General features: G+C 43.6%; 1 protein-coding gene across 1 annotated transcript in view; it reads left to right on the forward strand.

Moving 5' to 3' along the window:
* FBXL17 (F-box and leucine rich repeat protein 17) overlaps nucleotides 1–25,558 on the forward strand; it is a 929,014-nt gene extending 903,456 nt beyond the window's left edge. Inside the window, exon 9 of the mRNA XM_073677587.1 lies at nucleotides 25,469–25,558. Within this exon, the coding sequence (XP_073533688.1) occupies nucleotides 25,469–25,474 (6 nt within the window). The 3' untranslated portion in view covers nucleotides 25,475–25,558. The remainder of the gene's footprint in view (nucleotides 1–25,468) is intronic.
* Nucleotides 25,559–26,347: the final 789 nt, after the last annotated feature.

Below are 26,347 nucleotides of genomic sequence, written 5' to 3' on the forward strand. Positions count from 1 at the left end.
TACTGCAATATCCTCTTCTGTGGCCTCCCTGCTGACACTATTGCACCTCTCCAGTCCATCTTTAACACTGTTGGCTGACTAATCCACGTCTCTCCTCGCTACTCCTCCACTTCTTCCCTTTGCAAACCTGTACATCGTCTCCCAATTCCCCAGTGTCAAAGTGCTACCATTGACCTAAAAAAAATCCATAAACTGTTTCCTCCATATATCTCTGAACTAATTTCTCGGTATTTTCCAACACGTAATCTTCGGTCCTCCAAAGACCTTCTTCTCTCCTCCACACTTGTACGTTCCTCACCTAGTCACCTCCAAAACTTCTCTCGAGTTTCCCCCATCCTCTAGAATTCTGTGCCCCAACATACAGTTGAAACCAGAAGTTTACATACACTATATAAAAAGACACACATCTATGTTTTTATCAATATCTGACATGAAATCAGAATAAACCTTTCCTGTTTTAGGTCAGTTGGGATTATCATAATCTTTAATGGCAGAATAATGAGAGAGAGGGATTGTTTTAAGGCATTTTTATTACTTACTGGAAAGTCAAAAGTTTACATACATTTCATTAGTATTTGGACCATTGCCCTTAAACTGAATAACTTGGGTCAAATTTTTGGGATTTCCTTCCAAAAGCTTTTCACAATAGTTGGTCGGAATTTGAGCCCATTCATCCTGACAAAACTGGTGTTTTGATGCAGATTTGTAGGTCGCCTTGCTCGCACCTGCCTTTTCTGCTTTGCCCATAAATTTTCAATAGGATTGAGATCAGGGCTTTGTAACGGCCACTTTAAAACATTGACTTTATTATCCTTAAACCACTTTTTTATCATTTTGGCAGTATGCTTCAGGTCATTGTCCATTTGGAAGACCCATTTCCGCCCTAGCTTTAGCTTCCTGGCTGATGTCTTGAGATGTTGCTTCAGTATTGCCACATAATCTTCTTTTCTCATGATGCCATCTCTTTTGTGAAGTGCACTAGTCCCTCCTGCAGCAAAACAACCCCAAAACACGATGCTGCCACAGTTTCACAGTTGGGATGGTGTTCCTAGGCTTCCAAGCTTCTCCCTTTTTCCCACAAACGTAACAATGGTCATTATGCCCAAAAAGTTCAATTTTCGTTTCATCAGACCACAGGACATGTCTCCAAATGGTAATAATACATTTGTGAGGCCAAGTCCCATTAAGTTAGTATGTTAGTGTAGGGAGTACAATTGGGGATAAAGGTTGAACTGGATGGACCTAGGTCTTTATTCAACCTACATTACTATGTTACTATGTATTATGCCCAAAAAGTTAAATTTTAGTTTCCTCAGACCACAGGACATGTCTCCAAAAATTAAGGTCTTTGTTCCTGTGTGCATTTGCAAACATTAATCTGGCTTTTTATGTTTCTTTTGGAGTAATGGCTTCTTCCTGGCAGAGTGGCCTTTCAGCCCATTTGATACGGTACTTGTTTCACTGTGGATATTGACACAATCTTACCAGCTTAGGCCATCATGTTCACAAGGTCTTTTGCTTTTGTCCTTGGGTTGATATGCACATGTCAGACCAAAGCACGTTCATCTCTGGGACACAGAACCTGTCTCCTTCAGGAGCGGTGTGATGGTTGGTCATTTCCATCTTGTTTGTACTTGCGTATAATTGTTTGTACAGATGAACGAGGCACCTCCAGTTGTCTTTAAATTGTACCCAAGGATGAGCCAGACTTGTGAAAGTCCACAATTCTCTTCCTGATATCTTGGCTGATTTCTTTAGACTTTCCCATGATGCTACACAAAGAAGCAGTGTGTTTCAAGTGTGAATTTAAATACATTCTCAGGTGTGTCTCTAATTAACTTAGATGTTGCCAAAAAACGGAAGGTTCCAAACACATGACATCATCATATGGGCAGTCCAGAATTGTTTAAAGGCATAGTAATCTTAGTGTATGTAAACTTTTGACTTTGCAGTAAGTAATAAAAATGCCTTAAAACATTCTCTCTCATTATTCTGGCATTTGGCAAATATAAAAAATGATGGTAATCCTAATTGACCTAAAACGGGAAAGGTTTATTCTGATTTCATGTCAGATATTGAGAAAAACATGCATGTGTGTCTTTTTATATAGTGTATGTAAACTTCTAGTTTCAACTGTAATTATCCACCACTTTTGAAACTTTCAGATGGAACTTGAAAATGCATCTCTTCAAGAAAGCTTGCAGCTTGCAATGACCACCTGCCACCTCACCACCACCGGGTTGCTGCAAACCAGTTATCCTGTCTCATTGCCCATTATCCTATAGACTGTAAGCCCGCAAGGGCAGTGCCCTCACCCTTCTGTACCAGTCTGTCATTGTTAGTTTGTTCACTGTAATTTATATTTGTATTTTGTATGTAATCCCTTCTCATGTACAGCACCACGGAATCAATGGTGCTCTAAAAATAAATAATAATAATAATGTGGCAGACGCCATATTTTACAACTTTTGTTTTAAAGCGAGTTGCTGGCATATTAGCAGTGATATATGTCCCTAAAAATTTACTTATAGTGGAAAACTTGCTGTCACCATACTGTTGTCTGATTATCCAGGACGATGGGCTCCTACCCTGCACCTAACACTATGGGCGCCCTAGCTATCCATGCTCCCCAGGTTACTTCTGATGGTGAAGATGCTCGGGCCATGTACCTTGCTGTACTCCTGAATCAGCCCTTATCTGTCCCCTCTCCCACCCATTGGAAGTGGGGAGGAATAGTGTATGTAAATAAACAAACCAGACAAACAAGGAAAGGACCTACAGGGATAAATGCAAATACCAAACATACAAAATATGCATGAAAGAAAACTGAGGGAAAACACAGATTGATAAGGAAGGTAAACAAAAATAGAAGAGGAAGGGACTATGCACACAGCCAAAACACTAAGCAACAGTCACAGAACAACTCTACTTAACACCTCTACCAAGCACCGGAATCCTCTACTCCTCACAAGGCAGTGCAAAACTTAACAGTGGCAATCCAGATTGTCAGAGCAGAGACTATATAGAAGAGGGAACTGGCTGATACTGCACAGCTAAGATCCTATATGCCGGAAGCTACAGAGATTCAAAGCTGAGCCATTTAACTCATGTACTGCTGAAAGAAACCAGCACCATTTAATAAGAGGGAGAAGTGCTTTAATGTAGGAGTACGTGAACTCACACGCTATGGTCTTTTGGCTCCTCTCTGTTGCGGTAAACCCGTGACACTTGCATCCTATGTAAGTGACAATATATATACAGTTATATGAAAAAGTTTGGGCACCCCTATAAATCTTAAGCTTAACCCCTTAAGCCCCGCGGGTGGTTTGCACGTTAATGACCGGGCCAATTTTTACAATTCTGACCACTGTCACTTTATGAGGTAATTACTCTGGAACGCTTCAACGGATCCCCCTGATTCTGAGATTGTTTTTTCGTGACATATTGTACTTAATGATTGTGGAAAAATTTCTTCGATATCACTTGCGTTTATTTGTGAAAAAAACGGAAATTTGGCGAAAATTTTGAAAATTTTGCAATTTTCAGAATTTGAATTTTTAAGCCCTGAAATCAGAGCGATATATCACACAAAAGAGTTAATAAATAACATTTCCCACATGTCTACTTTACATCAGCACAATTTTGGAACCAAAATTTTTTTTTGTTAGGGAGCTATAAGGGTTAAAAGTTGACCAGCGATTTCTCATTTTTCCAACAAAATTTACAAAACCATTTTTTTAGGGACCACATCACATTTGAAGTCACTTTGAGAGGTCTGTATGACAGAAAATACCCAAGAGTGACACCATTCTAAAAACTGCACCCCTCAAGGTGCTCAAAACCACATTCAAGAACTTTATTAACCCTTCAGGTGCTTCACAGGAATTTTTTGAATGTGGAAGAAAAAAATGAACATTTAACTTTTTTCACAAAAATGTTACTTTAGACCCAATTTTTTTTATTTTCACAGGGGTAACAAGAAAAAATGGACCCCAAAATTTGTTGTGCAATTTCCCCTGGGCACGCAGATACCCAATATTTGGGGAAAAAACACTGTTTAGGCGCACGGCAGGGCTCGGAAGGGAAGGAGCGCCATTTGACTTTTTGATTGTAAAATTTGCTTGAATAATTAGCGGACGCCATGTTGTGTTTGGAGAGCCCATGTGTGCCCAAACTTTGGAGCTCCCCCACAAGTGACCCCATTTTGGAAACTAGACCCCCCCAAGGCACCTTTCTAGATGCATAGTGAGCACTTGGAACCCCCAGGTGCTTCACAAATTGATTCGTAACTATGAAAAAGTGAAAAAAAAAAACACTTTTTCATTTTTATGAATCAATTTGTGAAGCACCTGAGGGTTCCAAGTGCTCACAATGCATCTAGATAGGTGCCTTGGGGGGTCTAGTTTCCAAAATGGGGTCACTTGTGGGGGAGCTCCAATGTTTGGGCACACAGCGGCTCTCCAAACGCAACATGGTGTCACTAACAAATTGAGCCGATTTTCCGTTAAATTTGTTAGAGGACACCATGTTGCATTTAGAGAGTCCCTGTGTGCCCAAACATTGGAGCTCCCCCACAAGTGACCCCATTTTGGAAACTAGACCCCCCAAGGCACCTATCTAGATGCATAGTGAGCACTTGGAACCCCCAGGTGCTTCACAAATTGATTCGTAACAATGAAAAAGTGAAAAAAAAAACACTTTTTCATTTTTATAAATCAATTTGTGAAGCACCTGAGGGTTCCAAGTGCTCACTATGCATCTAGATAGGTGCCTTGGGTGGTCTAGTTTCCAAAATGGGGTCACTTGTGGGGGAGCTCCAATATTTGGGCACACAGCGGCTCTCTAAATGCAACATGGTGTCCGCTAACAAATTTAACGCAAAATTGGCTCAAATTGTTAGCGACACCATGTTGCGTTTGGAGAGCCGCTGTGTGCCCAAACATTGGAGCTCCCCCACAAGTGACCCCATTTTGGAAACTAGACCCCCCAAGGCACCTATCTAGATTCATAGTGAGCACTTGGAACCCCAGGTGCTTCACAAATTGATTCATAAAAATGAAAAAGTATTTCTTTTTTCACTTTTTCATTTTTACGAATCAATTTGTGAAGCACCTGGGGGTTCCAAGTGCTCACTGTGCATCTAGAAAGGTGCCTTGGGGGGGTCTAGTTTCGAAAATGGGGTTACTTGTGGGGGAGCTCCAAAGTTTGGGCACAGAGGGGCTCTCCAAACGCAATGTGGTGTCCGCTAACAATTTGAGCCGATTTTCCATTCAATTTGTTAGCGGATACCATGTTGCATTTAGAGAGTCCCTGTGTGCCCAAACATTGGAGCTCCCCCACAAGTGACCCCATTTTGGAAACTAGACCCCCCAAGGCACCTATCTAGATTCATAGTGAGCACTTGGACCCCCAGGTGCTTCACAAATTGATTCATAAAAATGAAAAAGTGTTTTTTTTTTTCACTTTTTCATTTTTACGAATCAATTTGTGAAGCACCTGGGGGTTCCAAGTGCTCACTATGCATCTAGATAGGTGCCTTGGGGGGTCTAGTTTCCAAAATGGGGTCACTTGTGGGGGAGCTCCAATGTTTGGGCACACAGGGGCTCTCCAAACGCAACATGGCGTCCGCTAACAATTTGAGCCGATTTTCCATTCAATTTGTTAGCGGACACCATGTCGCGTTTGGAGAGCCCGTGATGTGCCTAAACAGTGGAGCTCCCCCACAAGTGTCCCCATTTTGGAAACTATACCCCTCAAGGATTTTATTAAGGTGTATAGTGAACATTTTGAACCCAGAGGTACGGCACATTATTTGTTTACATTAGGTCATCATATTGAATAAGTTGTCATTATTCTTGAGCGCAAGTGCTCGCTACTTGAGTTTGCATCGGGTACTCAGGTATGCACCATGTACAGCGTGTGCTCGAGTGACATGCTCGAGTCCCTGCTCCGCATGTTTCACGGTTATTAGACACCCAAAAAAAAACATGCGGGGATCGCTCGTGCATGGCAGGCAATCCCCGTAAAGTTTTTTGGCCGCGAAGCATATGGGGCAGAGACTCGAGCATGTCACTCAAATACCCACGATACTCAATGCATACCAGAGCACCCGATGCAAACTCAAGTAGCGAGCACTTGCTCTCAACACTAGTCGCCATATCGTCATCTTTTTTTCTTACTTTTGAAAAAAATCCCAACCCCAGCCCTAACCCTAGCACAACCCTAGCCCCAGCACAACCCTAGCCCCAAACCCAGCCCTAACCCTAGCCCAATCCTAACCCAAGAGTTTATTTTTGACGCCGTTCCTTGTGCGGTATAAGTGATTAGACGACTTTATTCTTCGGGTCGGTGTGATTACAGCAATGCCAGAATCATATGGGGTTTTTATGACTGACAGCTGTCACACACTAAAAGACGCATTTTTTGTAAAATCTAATTTTTGCATCGCCATATTTTGAGAGCTATAATTTTTCAAGATTTTGGCAGACAGTCATGTGACAGCTCGTTTTTTGCGGGATGACTTGACGTTGTTATTGGTGCCATTTTCAGGCACGTGACATTTTTTGATCGCTTTCTATTCCGATTTTTGGGAGGCAGAATAAACAAAAACCAACAATTCAGGAATTGTTTTTTTTTTGTTTTTTTTATTCTGTTCCGCGTGTGGTAAAATTGATGAGGTAGCTTTATTCTTCGGGTCAGTACGTTTACAGCGGTACCACATTTGTATCATTTTTCTATGTTTTGGCGCTTATACACAATAAAAGCTATTTTATAGAAAAAAATATTTTTTAGTATCGCTTTATTCTGAGAGCTATAACTTTTTTATTTTTCGGCTGATGGAGCTGTATGGTGGCTTGTTTTTTGCGGGACGAGATGACGTTTTCAGCGGTATCATTTTTATTTATATGCGTCATTTTGATCGCGTGTTATTCCACTTTTTGTTTGGCGGTATGGTGATAAAGCATTGTTTTTTGCTTCGTTTTTTTTTTTTTTTTTTTGCCGTGTTCACTGAAGGGGTTAACTAGTCGGACAGTTTTATAGGTCAGGTTGTTCCGGACGCGGCGATACCAAATATGTGTACTTTTATTGTTTTTTTTTAATTTTTTTTATAATAATATTTATTGATGGGTACATTATATTTTTATTTTTGGTGTATTATTTTTTTTATTTTTTTATAATATTTTTGCACATTTTTTTTTTTTTTTTTCCACTTTCACACAGTTTATACACTTTATTACTTTGTCCCACTCTGGGACTTTCACTTTTTTTTTTCTGATCGCCTGCATGGCACAGGAATGGAGCACCATCCCTATGCCATGAAGGCTGTCAGAAGTGCACAGTGTGAAGATTGCTTGGAGATGCACTGCGCATGTCCAAGCAATCTTCCTGCTCTCTGGTGACCCGGATGTTGTCATGACGACATCGGGTCGTCATGGCAACACCCGGGAAGCCTTTGCAGACTGCGCTGGAAGCCGGAAGAGGTGAGTATCGCCGATCACCTCCCCTTGCCCCCGCAATGCCACGATCGACTTCGATCGCAGCATCGCGGGGGTTAATGTGCTGGGAGCGGTGCAGGACTGCTCCCTGCACATAGTACCGGGTGTCAGCTGTGACAATCAGCTGACACCCGGCGGCGATCGCGCCCGCACAGCCTGTGTGCGCGCGCGATCGCCATGACGTACTAATACGGGTCTGGGTATTAAGTCCCAGGGCACAGACGCGTATTAGTACATCAGATGTCAGTAAGGGGTTAATGTTTTATAAAAATTGGTGTCTTTGCAACAGCTATTTCAGTTTGATATATGTAATAACTTTTGGACACAGTAATGTTTCTGCCTGGAAATGAGGTTTATTGTACTAACAGAAAATGTGCAATCTGCATTCAAACAAAATTTGACAGGTGCATAAGTATGGGCACCTCACCAGAAAAGTGACATTAATATTTAGTAGATCCTCCTTTTGCGATAATAACAGCCTCTAGTCGCTTCCTGTAGCTTTTAATGAGTTCCTGGATCCTGGATGAAGGTATTTTTGACTATTCCTCTTTACAAAACAATTCCAGTTGAGTTAAGTTTGATGGTTGCCGAGCATGGACAGCCCTCTTCAAATGATCCCACAGATGTTCAATGATATTCAGGTCTGGGGACTGGGATGGCCATTTCAGAACATTGTAATTGTTCCTCTGCATGAATGCCTGACTAGATTTGAAGCGGTGTTTTGGATCATTGTCTTGCTGAAAGATCCATCCCCTGCATAACTTCAACTTTGTCACTGATTCTTGAACATTATTGTCAAGAATCGGCTGATACTGAGTGGAATACATGCGTCCCTCAACTTTAACAAGATTCCCAGTGCCGGCATTGGCCACACAGCCCCAAAGCATGGTGGAACCTCCACCAAATTTTACTGTGGGTAGCAAGTGTTTTTCTTGGAATGCTGTGTTTTTTTGCCGCCATGCATAACGCCTTTTTGTATGACCAAACAACTCAATCTTGGTTTCATCAGTCCACAGGACCTTCTTCCAAAAAGAAATTGGCTTCTCCAAATGTGCTTTTGCATACCTCAGCCGACTCTGTTTGTGGCGTGATTGCAGAAACGGCTTCTTTCGCATCACTCTCCCATACAGCTTCTCCTTGTGCAAAGTGCGTTGTATAGTTGACCGATGCACAGTGACACCATCTGCAGAAAGTTGATGCTGCAGCTCTCTGGAGGTGGTCTGAGGATTCTCCTTGACTGATCTCACCATTCTTCTTCTCTGCCTTTCTGATGTTTTTCTTGGTCTGCCACTTCTGGCCTTAACAAGAACTGTCCCTGTGTTCTTCCATTTCCTTACTATGTTCCTCACAGTGGAAACTGACAGGTTAAATTTCTGAGACAACTTTTTGTATCCTTCCCCTGAACAACTATGTTGAATAATCTTTGTTTTCAGATCATTTGACAGTTGTTTTGAGGAGCCCATGATGTCACTCTTCAGAGGAGATTCAAACAGGAGAACAACTTGCAAGTGGCCACTTTAAGTAGCTTTTCTCCTGATTGCATACACCTGGCTATGAAGTTCAAAGCTCAATGAGATTACAAAACCAAAAAAAGTGCTTTAGTAAGTCAGTAAAAAGTAGGTATGAGTATTTAAAACAAGAAAATGATAAGGGTGCCCATACTTATGCACCTTTCAAATTTTGTTTGAATGCAGATTGCACATTTTCTGTTAGTACAATAAACCTCATTTCAAGGCAGAAACATTACTGTGTTCATCAGTTATTACATATATCAAACTGAAATAGCTATTGCAAAAACACCAATTTTTATAAAACATTAAGCTTAAGATTTATAGGGGTGCCCAAACTTTTTCATATAACTGTATATAAAAATGCAAAATATTCGGCACTCAAAATAGTCAGAAGTGATTCTTTTATTTATAATGCAATCCAACAAAGTAACATTTTGACCCTAAAACATGGGTCTCTTTCAAACTCTACATAATATAAAATGAAAAAAGGGAACAATGAGAATTTTCATATAAAACAAAAGAAAAAATGTATCATAACATAATAAACAGAAAAAGGTCTTCCCGGACCAAATATCAATTTCTCTATTATTAATATTAGCCACACATTTATATCACATGCAATATTACAGTATATCATGGTAGAATATTATTTATGCTCACAAGAGGATGCAATATTTATGTGAGGTGCTGAAAGATATGACCAACCATAAAAAAGGAACGTATGAATACATGGTTTTTAATCAAATAAGCAATAGGAGCCACCATTAGTGAATTAGTCAATTTGAAGTCAAATTGGAGTGAAATGAGAAAGGATCATTGCAGGAATCAAGATTCATGGACTGTGGATTCGGTACATGTAAAGTCTCCTGGTGATTAGAAGTCTCCAGTAAGAAAGGTGCTGCAAAGTAAATGAAATAAGCTTACCAGACTGCAAAGGGATATGTCTCAGCAGTGCTATGGTATCTATATACCATGTGTGGCTGTACACTGTCATGTTCTTATACTGCTGAGGAATATAAATCCCTCGGATGGGAAATGTACCCAGGTGACGTCATTTATCCTGCCCCTCTGCTTGTGTCACTGTTGGACATGTTATCAAAATGTGGATACACATTATTGGTGACACCGCCCCTAAGGGCGCGTCATCACTACTGACCTAAGTGGTCCCGCCCCTTTAGCCCGCATCATTACTGGGCTTGTTATTATTATATTAACAAAAGCATGTTACAATTACAGGACAATACCGTCTATTTACCACGTTCACAAAATCCATATTTGAGAATTGAGAGAAAAATCTATACGATATTACATCAATATTTGAGTTTAGGTGTAATAGATAAAAAAAAACACAATTTTTTTATTAAGTCTAATCTTATTACTCCTGTATTTTATACTTTACCTAAAATACACAAAAGACTAAATAACCCCCCAGATTTCCCATTGTGGCATCAACAGAATCTATAATAATCTTATTTATATAGCGCCAACATAGTCTGCAGTGCTTTACAATTCAAACAATTTACAGAAATTAGCGGCATTATCTATGTTATCCCCTCTCTCCATCTCATTGGAAAAAGCCCTTACACCTCTAATGCGAGATACGAAATCTTTTCTTCTTGACACTGGTGATTTTATTAAACCTATTAAAGACATGAAAAATATCTCCATTGAGAGTATTCTGGTCACTTTGGATTTAATAGCTTGTACACTTCAATTTCGCATGAGAAGGGAACTCAGCAGTTGAGAAAGTACTATCACGAACAGGACATGATGATCGAGTTAGGTCATTTTATATTGATTTACTCAAAATTGTACTCTATGAAAATGTTTTTCTTTTTCAGGGCACCTGCTGTCAACAAAAATGGGGTACAGCAATGGGGTCCAATGTGGCCCCCCAATAAGCGAATTGTTATATGGCAAATTTTGAGGACAGGTTTATCTATTCACATCCATTATTCAGCCAGTATGCACTGGCGTGGAAAAGGTTTATAGATGATATTTTTTGCATATGGGGGGGAGCCATTGAACTTCCTCCTGGCATTTCATGATTTTCTGAATGGGGTTTGACCAGAGTTGAATTTTGCTATTCAATATAGTAATGACAACATTAGCTTTTTGGACACCAAAGTTGTTAAAAGTAATACCTCTTTGGGGGGCGTGGCCAGGACCTCAATGTGAGAAGAAGTGTGTGTGAGGAGCTCCTGCTGAGCTGAACACAATAGAGGCATAGAAGAGGCAGAATGCCGGCATTTTCACCTCAATTACAGCACACATGGGGCCAGGACACCGGCATCCACTCCAGGGCAAGTGATAGCCACCGCACTGGACACCTTTCTTCAGAAGGACTCAGCACCTCATGGTGTCCCGGAGCCATCTTGGCTGGAACAGACCAGGCTGCAGCGGCCTCAGACAGAGCACAGAGGTGAGGGGAGTGGGAACCAATCTCAGCTTGCGGACCCTGCTGATGTGGATTTGCAGGGGCACCTAACAGCAAAAAGCCGAGGCAGAGCTGTGAGAGTCGTCTCCTCTGCAAATAAGACTGTTACAGCTCACACGAGGTGCACATCAGAGTCCCCCTCCACCTCCTCCCCACAGACAATTGCACAGATAACAGCATGTGCTGCTGATCATCCCCAGCCCCCATCAGAAGACAGAGAGGCAGCCGGGGAGACTGAGGGAGAGGGGAATATTTTCACTGTCCATGGTAAAGGGGGTGGAGACTTGTCCTCTTCCCCTGGCTGTACTGAGGATGAATGGGGGGTTGGGAGCCTGCAGCCCTGTGCCCCTGCATGGCAGAGTTACCTACAGCATTTACCCTCCAAGACAGACTTCAAAAACCTTAAAACCTTATAAAGGAAGTCAAGGATACCTGTTGGTCAGAGATTGCTTGTGTGAGACAAGACCTGAGGCACTTGGCAAATCGTATAGAAATACTGGAGGATGATCATAACACTACTAGAGCTCATGTAACCAAACTACAACAAGTGACCACCCAGCAAAAATCAGTGATGCAGGATATGCATGCCCACATTGAAGATCTTGATAAAGGGGAAGAAGGAGCAATATACGGGTGAGGGGTCTCCCTGAGTCGGAGGGGCTGGAGGATCTCAGAGCTATACTTCAGGAGATCTTTAACTCTATCCTGGGTGATAGTCAGCCTGACTCGATCAAATTTGATAGCGCTCACAGAGCCTTGAAGCCAAAAGGTACTACAGCATTTCTGAGGGATGTAATATGCTGCTTGCATGACTTTGAGCTGAAAGAAAAGATAATGGCCAAGGCACGGGCCCAGAAAGCCATAAAGTATAGGGGGGCGGACATCCAGCTCTTCCCGGACCTGTCTAGAATTACCCTGCAGAAGAGAAAGCATCTTAAACCTCTGCTCAGCATGCTCCTGGATAAGAAGATTCCCTATAGGTGGGGCTTCCCCTTTGCTTTAATGGCTCGCAGGGATGGGGTGTCGGCAGTGCTCCGCTCTATGGGGGATTTGGCCAAGTTTTGTGGGGACCTCCAACTAACAGCACCGAACATTCCGGAATGGGACTATCTTCTCCCCCCGGAGGCTCCACCTTCCGTATGGCAAAAGGTGGGGAGGCGGGGCAAAGAGGGAACGACACCTTGCAGGCCTGGAGAGCAGGGACCGCCCTCTGGAGTGCATAAGAATAACTATGGTTGACTGTAAAACCTGGCGCATAAGCGGCTTCGCTTGAGGGTTTACTTTTTGTCTTTATCACTCTTTTTCACTTACAAGCCGGTACTCGATGTCAAGTTCTGAAATACTTATGTTTGATATTTTTCTATGCCTTAAATGAATGAATATTTTAAAGTGTCACTTTGACAACCTGTTTATAAATGCTCAGTGGGGTTCCTTGTGTTTTGGGACAAGGATTTTGGTTACTGTTTCTCTTCTCACAGGAACGTTTTTTTTTTCCCTTTTTCTGGACTCCCTCCAATATAGTTTTCCAAAGGGTTGTTGGACAGCAAGGAACTTAACTGTATAGTACGTTTTTGAAACTTAGTGGGCTCACCTTGTGCCACGGTAACAACCCTTCTCCAAGAGTTACTCTTGGGAAAATTGTTCTGATCTGTTTTGATATTTGTACATGTTTTCTCATAATGTTGGTTTGCTTCAGTCTGTGTCTCCCCCACATCCCACTGTCTTTCCCCTCCCTCCTTTTTACCTTTTATTTTCCTTATCAAGAGAGCAAGGGTCATTCATGAAGCTCCATGGCAGGTCATTATGGGGCGGGAGGCTGCAACGATTGTCAGTGAGTATGATTATAAGCAGTAGAATCATAGAATCATAGAATCATAGAATGGTAGAGTTGGAAGGGACCTCCTGGGTCATCTGGTCCAACCCCCTGCTCAAAGCAGGATTCACTAGATCATCTCAGACAGATGTCTGTCCAGCCTCTGTTTGAAGACGTCCATTGAAGGGGAACTCACCACCTCTCGTGGCAGCCTGTTCCACTCATTAATCACCCTAACTGTCAAAAAGTTTTTTCTAATATCTAATCTGTGTCTCCTCCCATTTAGTTTCATCCCATTGCTTCTAGTCTTTCCTTGTGCAAATGAGAATAAAGATGATCCTTCTACAATGTGACAGCCCTTGACATATTTGTAGACAGCTATTAAGTCTCCTCTCAGTCTTCTTTTTTGCAAGCTAAACATTCCCAAATCCTGCAACCGTTCCTCATAGGACATGGTTTGCAGACCAGTCACCATTCTGGTCGCTCTTCTCTGAACTTGCTCCAGTTTGTCTATGTCTTTTTTAAAATGTGGTGCCCAAAACTGTACACAGTATTCCAGATGAGGTCTGACCAAAGAGGAGTAAAGACCGATAATGACTTCACGTGATCTAGACTGTATGCTTCTGTTAATACATCCCAGAATTGTATTTGCCTTTTTTGCTGCTGCATCACACTGTTGACTCATGTTCAGTCTATGATCTATTAGTTCACCTTTTCTCACTAGCAATGGTTAAGTTGATCACTTTGAATGTAAAGGGGCTTAATTCCCCTAGAAAAAGAAAGCTCACACTGCAGGAGTTGAAGGCTCAGAGAGCGGACACTGCCTTTTTACAGGAGACCCATTATGACCGGAGTGGGACGTTTAGATTTGCGGCTCATCATTACCCTTCTGCCTACTCTGCCTATAATAATAATAAAAAGGGTGGAGTGGCCATACTTATATCATCTTTATGTCCAATTCAAATCTCTAAATCTCATGGAGACCCGGCAGGTAGATTCTTGATACTGGAGGGCTTTTTTCAGGGCAAAGCAATAATATTGTGCAACATTTACGCCCCAAATTCGGGCCAAATACCCTTTATTCGCAAGGTTCTAACTAGCCTTCGACAGGTGCAGCCTTGGGCATTGTTGGTGGGGGGGGACTTTAATATCCCGTTCTCAGAAATAAATGATAGGCTTGCTTTGAGGGGGAACCCGCCATCTGCTGGTTCGTCCCGATTATCATTGGAATTTAGAAAATTGATCCGGGCAAATTCTCTTTTTGATATGTGGAGAATAGATCATCCCAAAGAAAAAGCTTACACTTTTTATTCAAATCTGCATCAGACTCATACCAGAATCGATTACTTTTTTGCTAATATTGTCACACTTAGAATGCTAGAGAATGTGGAGGTGGGTTCCATAACATGGTCGGATCATGCGCGTAATATTAAATTTAAAGTTGGGTCTCAGTTCCTCCAGAGCCTGTCACTGGCGACTGAATGAATTTCTGGTAAAGGATCCCTGTATTCAAAAATCTTTATCAAATCATTTAACCCAGTATTTTGAACTAAATTTGGGATCTGTGCCCTCCCTTCCTATTTTGTGGGAAGCGCACAAGGCGGTAATAAGAGGGTGTTGTATTGCAGAGGGAGCGAGGCTTAAAAAAAATTCAAGGCAACTTTTCTCGAATCTTAATTCTCAGATTCGCCTTCTGGAATGTAGATTTGCCTCTTCTCCGTCGGCTGGGACTCTGAGGAAGCTGTTGGCCACTAGGGACAAATTGAAGGATCTCTCCATCCGTAAAGTGGAGAAGATGCTTGTATTTTCAAAACAGAGATATTATGAAAAAGGGAACAAGGCCCATACCTGTTGGCTAGCCAATTGCAGGATCGCTCTGTGGCCGCGGCTCCTCAGGTTCTTAGAGACGATGAGGGAACTACCCACTATGACCCGGGGGAATTGTCAAATATCTTTTATAAATTTTATAAGAAATTATATAATCTTCAGGACCCACTGGCAGGCAATCCAGAATATAGGCGATCAGAGATAGACAGCTTTTTTCGGAGGATTAGTCTGCCAGTTCTTTCAACGGAGGCACAAGAGTCCCTTAACAAACAGATCACTCTTGAGGAATTAACTGACATTTTGAAAGATTTGCCCCTGGGTAAGTCACCAGGCCCGGACGGTTTGACCTATCTATATTATAAAACTTTTGCGGATATACTACTCCCCTATATGGTTGACCTTTTTAACTCCTGCCTGACGGGAACCCCGATTCCTAGCTCGCTGTCTCATTCATATTTGGTGTTAATTCACAAGGCTGGTAGAGATCCCCTTGACTGCACCAACTATAGGCCCATAGCCCTCTTGAACTCTGATTTAAAAATATTTACCCGTCTCCTTGCAAATAGACTGAATGTCTGGCTCCCGCACATGATTAATAAGGATCAGGTGGGGTTTGTGCCCTTCAGGCAGGGAGGAGACAACACAAGGAGGGCTGTGGACCTGGTGGATGTGGTCAATAGGAATAAGTCTCGGTCGTTTCTCCTCAGTCTTGATGCGGAAAAGGCTTTTGATCGCCTTAATTGGCCCTTTATGTTTGAGACAGTGAAGACTTTTGGGATATCAGGTGCTTTTCTAACAGCACTAAAGGCCCTTTATTCTTCTCCCACGGCGTCCATTAAACTTCCCCATTGTGTATCACCCAGTTTCTCTATAGCAAATGGTACAAGGCAAGGCTGTCCTTTATCCCCACTCTTGTTTGCCATGTGTATCGAGCCTCTAGCGGCAGCAATAAGAGTTAATCCTGACATATCGGGGGTGTAGGTAAGGGGTAAAGTATTTAAAATTTCCCTATTTGCAGACGATGTGCTACTGACCCTCACGAATCTGCATATCACCCTCCCTAATCTTAAAGTGACACTTCGGGAATATGGCATGATCTCAGGATATAAGATTAATTCTAAAAAAACAGAGGCACTTCCACTAAACCTTCCCCATGAAGAATTAGATCATCTTAAGCTGAATTACAAATTCCGGTGGAAGTCAGAGAGTATCAAATATCTGGGGATTAACATAACGTCAGACTATGGGACCCTGTTTGCTCATAATTTTCTGCCCCTTTTTAAAGAATTGAAGGGTCTTATGGTCAAGTGGGCCAATCTTCATATCTCATTTTTGGGGCGTATATCAGCGGTGAAAATGTCCCTTATTCCTAAACTCAACTACTATTTTGAAACTCTGCCAGTTGGGGTTCCTATAGGGGAGTTGAGGGCTCTCCAATCCTGTATAATGAAGTTTATATGGAATAATGGGAGGCATAGAATCTCCAAGCAGGTACTGATCTCGGGGAGGGAGCAGGGGGGGTTATCGGTCCCGGATGTGGTTAAATACTATTGGGCGGCTCACTTGAGAAGGATTCCCTCGTGGTCATCCCTTTGGGCATATAATAAGTGGACAGAAATTGAAAAATTATAAATAGCCCCAGTTCATCTGAATTCACTACTGTGGTCTGAGAAATCTGTTAAACTCCAAACCACTTTACTGGGCCCTATGCAATTCACTAGAGACATATGGGACACCTGTAGGAGGAGATTTCCTCTTTCTTCTAAACACTCCCCAATGATATCGTTTGTCTTTCAGCCTTTGCTCCCTCAGAGCCAAGAATCATCGATGGCTCATCCCTGGATCAACGCAGGATTGTTTAGATTTGCGGATATAGTGGACAGAAACACCTTAGTAATACATCAGTTTGATTATTTAAAAGAAAGTTTTAACATCACTAACCGGGAATTCTATCAGTACATACAGATTCAGTATTTTGCAAGATCCCTGTTTGGCTCATATAAAGTGTCTGTTAGAACCTTGCTGTTAGGTTTTTTTTCCTTTGCTGGTCACATGACCTTGTTGGCCTATTTAATCCTGCTCCGCCCTTCTGGCTTTGCTGGACTTCATTGTATATCTACTTTCTAGCTAGCCTGTGCTCTGTATCTAACTCTGTTAGTTTGCTTGGTCTACGGACCTCTATGTTCTATCTATTTTGTTTGTTCGTCTTTCTGCTACTATTTCTGTTAGGAGGTGTCCCATATTCCTCCCAGTCCTTAGTACTTGTAGGGATTCCCTCCCCAAATCTATAGGTCTCCGTACAGACTAGATTAGGACTTTAGCAGGTCTGATCGCAGGATCAGGTTCCCTGTTACTTCGTAGGGATTCAGCTGAGTCTTATAGTAGGGACAGATCTCCTCTCTTTCCTTAGCTTTGGTAGCAGAACATAACAGTAAGTCCAGCCTGTAAATTCTCTAAGGAAAGATTTTTTTTTGTTCCATCATGGTGTCGGTTCAGGATTTGGCTAAACACCTGCAGGGACTCTCTCTGGAAGTGGCCGAGCTCCGTCAGCACGTGAGTAACTGTCCTGGAGCATATTTCTTGGAGCCTAAGGTATGTTTGCCGGATTTATTTTTTGGTGAACATCGAGAATTTTTTTCATTTAAAAATGCTTGCTTATTGTATTTTCGTTTGAGACCCAAGTCCTCTGGGGATGAATCCCAGCGCGTAGGGTTCATAATGTCACTTTTGCGCAAAGAGCCTCAGGAGTGGGCCTTTTCTTTGCAACCTAGTGATGCATGCTTCAGATCAGTGGATAGTTTTTTTTCTGCTTTAGGACTATTATATGATGATCCTGACCGTGTGGCATCAGCTGAGACTGAGTTGAGACGTTTAAAACAAGGATCAGGTAATATGGAAAAATATTGTACACATTTTCGTCGTTGGTCCACTCAAACAGGGTGGAACGATTCTGCTCTGAAAAGTCTATTTCTTGCTGGGCTCAGTGAAAAGGTTAAAGACCTGCTAATTGCTTATCCTACACCTGAGGATTTGCAACAGGCTATGCAATTAGCTATACGGGTGGATAGAAGACTGCGTGCTAGGGTTAATGAGAGCAAATCCTCTGCTATGTCAGTTTCTGGTTATGATAATGTGTGTACTAACAGTGGTGAACCGATGGAGATTGGATCGGTGGCACCTCGCTCTCAAGAAAAACACCGTCGTTTTTCAGAAGGCTTGTGTTTCTATTGCGGGAAATCTGGTCATTTGATTAAAGGCTGTGAGCTTCGTATGAAGAAAGAAAAAAAAATGGTCAGTCACGCCCGTATTGCCTGTTTAAATTCCAAGGGTATATTTTTAGCTGCTTCCACGATTGCTCAGGAAAAATTAATGGAATTTCGGGTGTTTGTTGATTGCGGGTCTACACTGAATGTTATTGATGGGGGATTCGTGGAAAAACTCAATTTAAAACCTGAACCTTTATCATCCCCCATTGCTGTGGTTTCTGTGGATGGCTCCCCTTTGAAGAATATTACTCTCAAGGTCAGTGAATTTCCTCTCACTATTAATGGTGTTCACCATGAGAAATTGGATTTGGTAGTGTTGAATAACTTGCCTTCTCCAGTAATATTGGGTTTGCCCTGGTTAAAATTTCACAATCCTGTACTGGATTGGTCTACCAGTGAAATTAAATCCTGGAGCCATAAATGTTATGACAAGTGTTGTAACGGGCGTATTGCAGCTTTGGATAGGGGAGAATTGCCTGTTCCTATTCAGGATTTTTGGAGAGTTTTTTCTGAGAAAGAATCGCAGGTTTTGCCTCCCCATAGAGACTATGATTGTTCTATTGAATTTGTCCCTGGAGCGACTCTTCCTAAAAGTCGTTTATTTAACCTTACTATTCCTGAGAGGAAGGCTTTGGAGGAATACATACAGACAAGTTTGGCCGCCGGTCACATTAGGCCCTCTAAGTCTCCTGTGGCGGTTGGATTTTTTTTTGTAAAAAAAAAGGACGGCGGTTTACGTCCTTGTCTAGATTTTCGTGAGATTAACAAAATTACGGTACGCAATCCTTACCCACTGCCATTGATTCCTGATCTGTTTAACCAGTTATTGGGGGCCAAGTGGTTCTCTAAAATTGACCTTAAGGGGGCATACAATCTGTTGCGCATGAAGGAGGGTGATGAATGTAAGACTGCTTTTAACACTCCTGTGGGTCATTTTGAGAATCTGGTTATGCCTTTTGGTCTTACTAATGCTCCTGCATTTTTTCAGAATCTGATTAATGACATCCTTAGACCTTTGATCGGTAAAAATGTGGTTGTGTATTTGGATGACATTTTGATTTATTCGCCAGATCTGGAGTCTCATTGGCGGAGCGTGCGTGAGGTATTACAGTTATTAATGGACAATTCGCTTTTTGCTAAGCTGGAGAAATGTGAGTTCGCTGTACAGAGAATTAGTTTTTTGGGCTACATTATCTCCAGCAAAGGTTTTGAGATGGATCCGGTTAAGGTTCAGGCTGTGCAGGAATGGCCTAGGCCTATTGGTTTGAAATCGATACAGAGGTTTTTGGGTTTCGCCAATTACTATAGAAAATTCATAAAAAATTTTTCTAGTATTGTCAAACCTCTGACTGATCTCACCAGGAAAGGTGCTGATGCGGTTCAGTGGTCTTCTGAGGCCATTGAAGCTTTTGTGTATCTCAAGGACAGGTTCACCTCTGCTCCCATCCTTATGCAGCCTGATGTTACTAGGCCGTTTTTGGTTGAGGTTGATGCTTCCTCTGTGGGGGTTGGCGCAGTATTGTCTCAGGATAACGGGGATGGATTACATCCCTGTGCATTTTTTTCAAAAAAATTTTCGGAGACTGAATTGAATTACGATATTGGTAATCGGGAATTATTGGCTATTAAACTCGCATTTGAACACTGGCGCCACTTCTTGGAAGGTGCGGAATTTCCCGTTCAGGTTCTTACGGATCATAAAAATCTGATATATCTTGACGCTGCCAAGCGCCTGAATGCCCGTCAGGCTAGGTGGGCACTGTTTTTCTCGCGGTTTAATTTCTCCGTTACTTACATCCCTGGTACTAAGAATGTTAAGGCGGATGCCTTGTCTCGCAGTTTTTCTCCCATAGTCGGTGCTGAGAAAGAGGAAAACATTTTACAAGAAGGTGTTGTGATAGCTGCTTTAGACTCCGTTTTGGAAGATGAGATTCTTAAAGCTCAGGAGAATGCCCCATCTAACACTCCTCATGGGAGGTTGTTTGTGCCTGGGACCTTTAGGAGAGATTTGTTTGTTGAGTGTCACGAATCTCGGTTGGCAGGTCATCCCGGAATCTCTGAGACCAAGAGACTGGTGGGTCGCAGTTTTTGGTGGCCTGGATGGCAGAAGGAAGTCATTAAGTGGGTGCGCCAATGTACTATATGTGCTAGATCTAAGTCCTCACATACTCCTGCTGCGGGGTTGCTTTGTCCTTTGGAGGTCCCCAGTGCTCCTTGGACACATTTGGCTATGGACTTTATAACTGACCTTCCCCCCTCTGAGGGTTTTACTGTCATCTGGGTGGTCGTGGACCGTTTTAGCAAGATGTGTCACTTGGTTCCCTTCGTCAAACTGCCCTGCGCTAAAACTCTCGCTAAGGCCTTTGTCAAGGAAATTGTCAGACTTCATGGCGTTCCTACTGACATTGTTTCTGATAGGGGTCCTCAGTTCGTGGCTCGTTTTTGGCGTGCCTTTTGTGACAGGTTGGGAATTCATTTGTCGTTTTCGTCCGGATATCATCCTGAATCTAATGGCCAGACAGAAAGGAAAAACCAGGATGTTGAGCAGTTCTTGCGTTGTTTTGTGGCAGACAATCAAGAGGGGTGGTCTGAGTTTCTGCCACTTGCCGAATTTGCTCTGAACAATCATACATCTTCTTCTGCTGGTTGTTCGCCTTTTTTTTGTTGTTCTGGGAGACATCCGTCGTTTGGGTCGTTCTCCAAGTTGGGATCTGCCGTGCCTGAGGAGGAGAATTTTTCCGGTGATTTGGAAAGAGTTTGGACGGATGTGCGTGGTAATCTTCAGGAGGCCAACAGAAAATCTAAAGACTACTTTGATAGGAAACGACAGGAGGTTTTGTTCGCTGTTGGTGACATGGTTTGGTTGTCCTCTAGGAATCTGCGGTTGAGGATTCCTTCTAAGAAATTGGGTCCCAAGTTTGTAGGGCCCTTTAAGGTGCTTCAGGTTGTCAACCAATCTGCTGTTAGGTTGGAGGTTCCTACCTCCTGGAGAATTAATCCGGTCTTTCATGTCTCCCTGTTAAAAAAAGCTGTTGTGTCGGATGGTGACGCCTCTGCCTCTGTTCCTCCGGTGGTGGAGGACGGGGAATATGAAATTTCTCGCATCCTTGACTCTAGACGGTATAGAGGTAGTTTGCAGTATCTTGTGGCCTGGAAAGGTTTCGGACCCGAGGATAACTCTTGGGTGAGGTCAGATGATGTTTCCGCGTCCAGACTTATCAGAGCGTTTCACAAGAGATTTCCTGATAAGCCTGGTCCTAGGGGATCCGGAGGATCCTCTTAGAAGGGGGGGTACTGTTAGAACCTTGCTGTTAGGTTTTTTTTCCTTTGCTGGTCACATGACCTTGTTGGCCTATTTAATCCTGCTCCGCCCTTCTGGCTTTGCTGGACTTCATTGTATATCTACTTTCTAGCTAGCCTGTGCTCTGTATCTAACTCTGTTAGTTTGCTTGGTCTACGGACCTCTATGTTCTATCTATTTTGTTTGTTCGTCTTTCTGCTACTATTTCTGTTAGGAGGTGTCCCATATTCCTCCCAGTCCTTAGTACTTGTAGGGATTCCCTCCCCAAATCTATAGGTCTCCGTACAGACTAGATTAGGACTTTAGCAGGTCTGATCGCAAGATCAGGTTCCCTGTTACTTCGTAGGGATTCAGCTGAGTCTTATAGTAGGGACAGATCTCCTCTCTTTCCTTAGCTTTGGTAGCAGAACATAACAGTGTCCATCCCCACGGAGTTTGAGAGGCTGTGCAGGAGAGGTCCCTCTACCAAGGGGTTGATCTCGGATATATATAAAATAATCAATTCACCGGTGGGTGGACCCATCTTCCAGCACCCTTATATGTCTAAGTGGGAGGGATTCTTGGGAAGGAGGCTTTCCCCTCAGACATGGCAGACAATATGGTCTAAAGCAGCTAAGACATCAATCTGTACCCTATACAAGGAGAACCAATATAAAATTTTAATGCATTGGTACCACACGCCGGATGTCCTGAATAAAATGAACCCGCAGGTCCCGAGTATATGCTGGAGATGTGGATCATCTGTCGGCACTCTGACACATGTTTTCTGGTCCTGCAGCAAAATAGTTCCCTTTTGGGAAACAATAAGAAAACTGGTTCAGGAGGTGCTATTTACAGAGATTTCTCTGGATCCCTCTGTTTTCCTTCTCAATGTGACCCCTGGGGGAATGGGTAGACATTCTTCCAAATTGCTCCTCCACTTGTTGACAGCAGCGAGATGCATGATTGCTCTTTGCTGGAAAAGGGACTCACCACCCTCTAGACAAGAGTACTACGCTAGGGTCTGTGATGTGAGGCGGATGGAGTCCTTGACCGCAAGTCTTAATGCAAAGATGGACCTGTTCGAGACAGTATGGGTCCCATGGGACTACTATTGGGCGCAGCGTAGTGAATGATCAACTTCTTCTTGATCTTTTGTCTATATCGTTCTTCCTTTCCCTTCCTTCTCTCTGTGTTGTCTTTTTTTTTTTTCTTCTTTGTGTTTCATGGACTGTTATTTAAAATGGATGTCATATCAGATATTTGAATTTGAAAGCTTTAAAGTGATCTCTAATGGGCCGGCCTGTTGGAGGCCTAAGTGTTTTCTCTGATATGAAAATGTGAATGACTTTTCTGTGTTCTATGTTTGCTAAAATATGTCAAAAATTTTAATAAAAATTACAGTTATATAAAAAAAAAAGTAATACCTCTTTAACGCTTGATTTACATACTAAAAACAAAGGTCGCAATAGTTTATTGTATTACGAAAGCAGTCATTCCCACGGCCATGAAAAAAGCCATCCCCAGGTCTCAATTTAAAAGGGTTGAAAGGATAGGGACTCATCCCACCCAACTACAACTTAGATTGAATGAGATGCAGACTAAATTCCATGAAAGAGGATATACTGACCAGGTCCTGTTGGCAAGTGGGAATCTAAACCAAACCCCTATTAGAACACTGGGTAAACTTTTGGCATTTGTCCATAATTTTCATTCTTTCTCATATAAGATACATCCAGGGGCGGAACTACCGCCCGTGCAGCCTGTTCATTGAACGGGGGCCCCGAGGGAGAGGGGGCGCCTCCAGCAGGGCCGCCATCAGGGCATGACTGTCCTGACTCCAGTATGGGGCCCGGCCGGTAGGGCCCCCCTCGGAGCCCCGTTTGGGGGCCCCCCTCTTGTGCGTCTCTCTCCTCATGGGGTCCCCGGCCCCAATGTTAAGCGCCGGGTCCGGGACATCTCAGCGCTGCGCTGCTGCGGCAGCGCCTTCATGATTCCCCTGACTTCCGGTCATGTGACGGCGCCGTCACATGGCCGGAAGTCAGGAGAACCTGGTGTCAGCGATTTGGACGAGCGCCAGGATTCTGCAGGGATTGCATGGGGGTAAGTATAACAAGTTTTATTTTGTTTTAAATACAATTAACTAGGAGTGGGGGGAATGGGAGATGCACATTGGGGGGGGGAGATGAGAGATGCACATGTGGGAGGGGGAGATGAGAGATGCACATGTGGGGGGGGAGATGAGAGATGCACATGTGGGGGGGGAGATGAGAGATGCACATGTGGGGGGGAGGGAGATGAGAGATGCACATGTGGGGGGTGGGAGATGAGAGGTGCACATGTGGGGGGTGGGAGATGAGAGGTGCACATGTGGGGGGGGGAGATGAGAGGTGCACATGTGGGGGGGGAGATGAGAGGTGCACATGTGGGGGGGGAGATGAGAGATGCACATGTGGGGGGGGAGATGAGAGATGCACATGTGGGGGGGGAGATGAGAGATGCACATGTGGGGGGGGAGATGAGAGATGCACATGTGGGGGGGGGGAGATGAGAGATGCACATGTGGGGGGGGGGAGATGAGAGATGCACATGTGGGGGGGAGATGAGAGATGCACATGTGGGGGGGGAGATGAGAGATGCACATGTGGGGGGGGGAGATGAGAGATGCACATGGGGGGGGAGATGAGAGATGCACATGTGGGGGGGGGAGATGAGAGATGCTCATGTGGGGGGGGTGAGAGAGGTGCACATGTGGTGGAGGGGAATGAGAGAGGTGCACATGTGGTGGAGGGGGATGAGAGGTGCACATGTGGTGGAGGGGGATGAGAGAGGTGCACATGTGGTGGATGGGGATGAGAGAGGTGCACATGTGGTGGAGGGGGATGAGAGAGGTGCACATGTGGTGGAGGGGGATGAGAGAGGTGCACATGTGGTGGAGGGGGATGAGAGAGGTGCACATGGTGGGAGGGGGATGAGAGAGGTGCACATGTAGGGGAGGGGGATGAGAGAGGTGCACATGGGGGTGCACATGTGGGGGGGATGAGAGGTGCACATGTGGTGGGGGGGATGAGAGAGGTGCACATGTGGGGGAGGGGGATGAGAGAGGTGCACATGTGGGGGAGGGGGATGAGAGAGGTGCACATGTGGGGGAGGGGATGAGAGATGTGCACATGGGGGTGAGGGGGATGAGAGATGTGCACATGGGGGGGTGGTGAGAGCTGCACATGTGGGGGGATGAGAGAGGTGCACATGTGGGGAGGGGGATGAGAGAGGTGCACATGTGGGGGAGGGGGATGAGAGATGTGCACATGGGAGGGTGAGAGATGTGCACATGGGGGGGTGGGTGAGAGATGTGCACATGGGGGGGTGAGAGCTGTGCACCTGGGGGGGGATGAGAGTTGTGCACATGGGGGGGGGTTGAGAGCTGCACATGGGGGAATTGGGAGTAGGGGGATAATGAGCTGCACATAATGAATGTGGGTTGGGGGAGAGTAAATGATGATGGGGTGGGGAGAGCACGGACATGATATAATGAATTGGGCAGGGGGTTGCATGTAAATAATGAATGCGGGGAGCAGGAAGTATAGAGTAGGGGACGTTGCGGATGCTGGAGTGTAACTGGTAACAAATTGGCGGAAAGAGTAGAGGTTCTAATTAAATTATATATTAAGTGCCTATTTACAGTTAATGGGGGCACCGTGGTGGATTACAATTTATATTTGGAATGGTAGGTTGCATAATAACTAACCATATATTGATGGTGGATGCACATCTGTATTCAGCTGCGTAATGTAGAAGTTGGAGAATGTGCTCTAGATAACTGTGTTATTTTATGCAGAGATGAGTCCTGGCTGGAAGACGTGATGGCGGTCTGTGCTGGATGAAGGAGAAAAGCGTAGCTGAAGGACTTCACCTAGAGACGTCACCAGTGAGTCAGTGTATTACATGTACACTTACACTATATACTATGTACCGGGCTCCTGTGTATAATGTCACTGGTGATCACTGTATTACCTGTACACTATATACAGAGCTCCTGTGTATAATGTCAATGGTGATCACTGTATTACCTATACACTGACACTATATACAGAGCTCCTGTGTATAATGTCACTGGTGATCACTAGATTACCTGGACACTTACATTATACATACCATGTATAGAGCTCCCGTGTATAATGACACTTATGGTAATATTAGTAATGTGGTGGTAATATGTGGTCTGGTCATGGTGTGGCAGTTTTTCTCCCTTCAATGTGGTATTATTCGGTCACTATGTTGTGGTAATATGTGGTCTGGTCATGATGTGGCTGTATTCCCTGTATGTGGTATTATTGATCATTTAAAAAAAAAATGTATATGACACATTCCCTTAAAGAAAACTAAATAAAAATATATCTAAAAAGAGTATTGGATATTTTAAGAAAATTTTAATAGGTTAGAGTAGGGCCCGGCCAGAAGAGTCTACCTTATCGTGGTGGTGGCGACTTTAAAAATCTTTTGGCCAAAATAAAAGCTGCTGTCTATGTATGTGGCGCCGTCACATGGCCGAACGTCAGGAGAACCTGGTGGCAGCGACGTGGACGAGCGCCAGGATTCTGCAGGGATCGCATGGGGGTAAGTATAACAAGTTTTATTTTTTTTTAAATACAATTAATTAACTAGGAGTGGGGGGAATCAGAGATGCACGGGGGGCAGATGAGAGATGCACATGGGG

This window comes from Phyllobates terribilis, unplaced genomic scaffold, assembly GCF_046119375.1.
Source record: "Phyllobates terribilis strain yellow unplaced genomic scaffold, ASM4611937v1 Scaffold_1__5_contigs__length_1240528914, whole genome shotgun sequence".
Classification (NCBI taxonomy): domain Eukaryota; kingdom Metazoa; phylum Chordata; class Amphibia; order Anura; family Dendrobatidae; genus Phyllobates; species Phyllobates terribilis.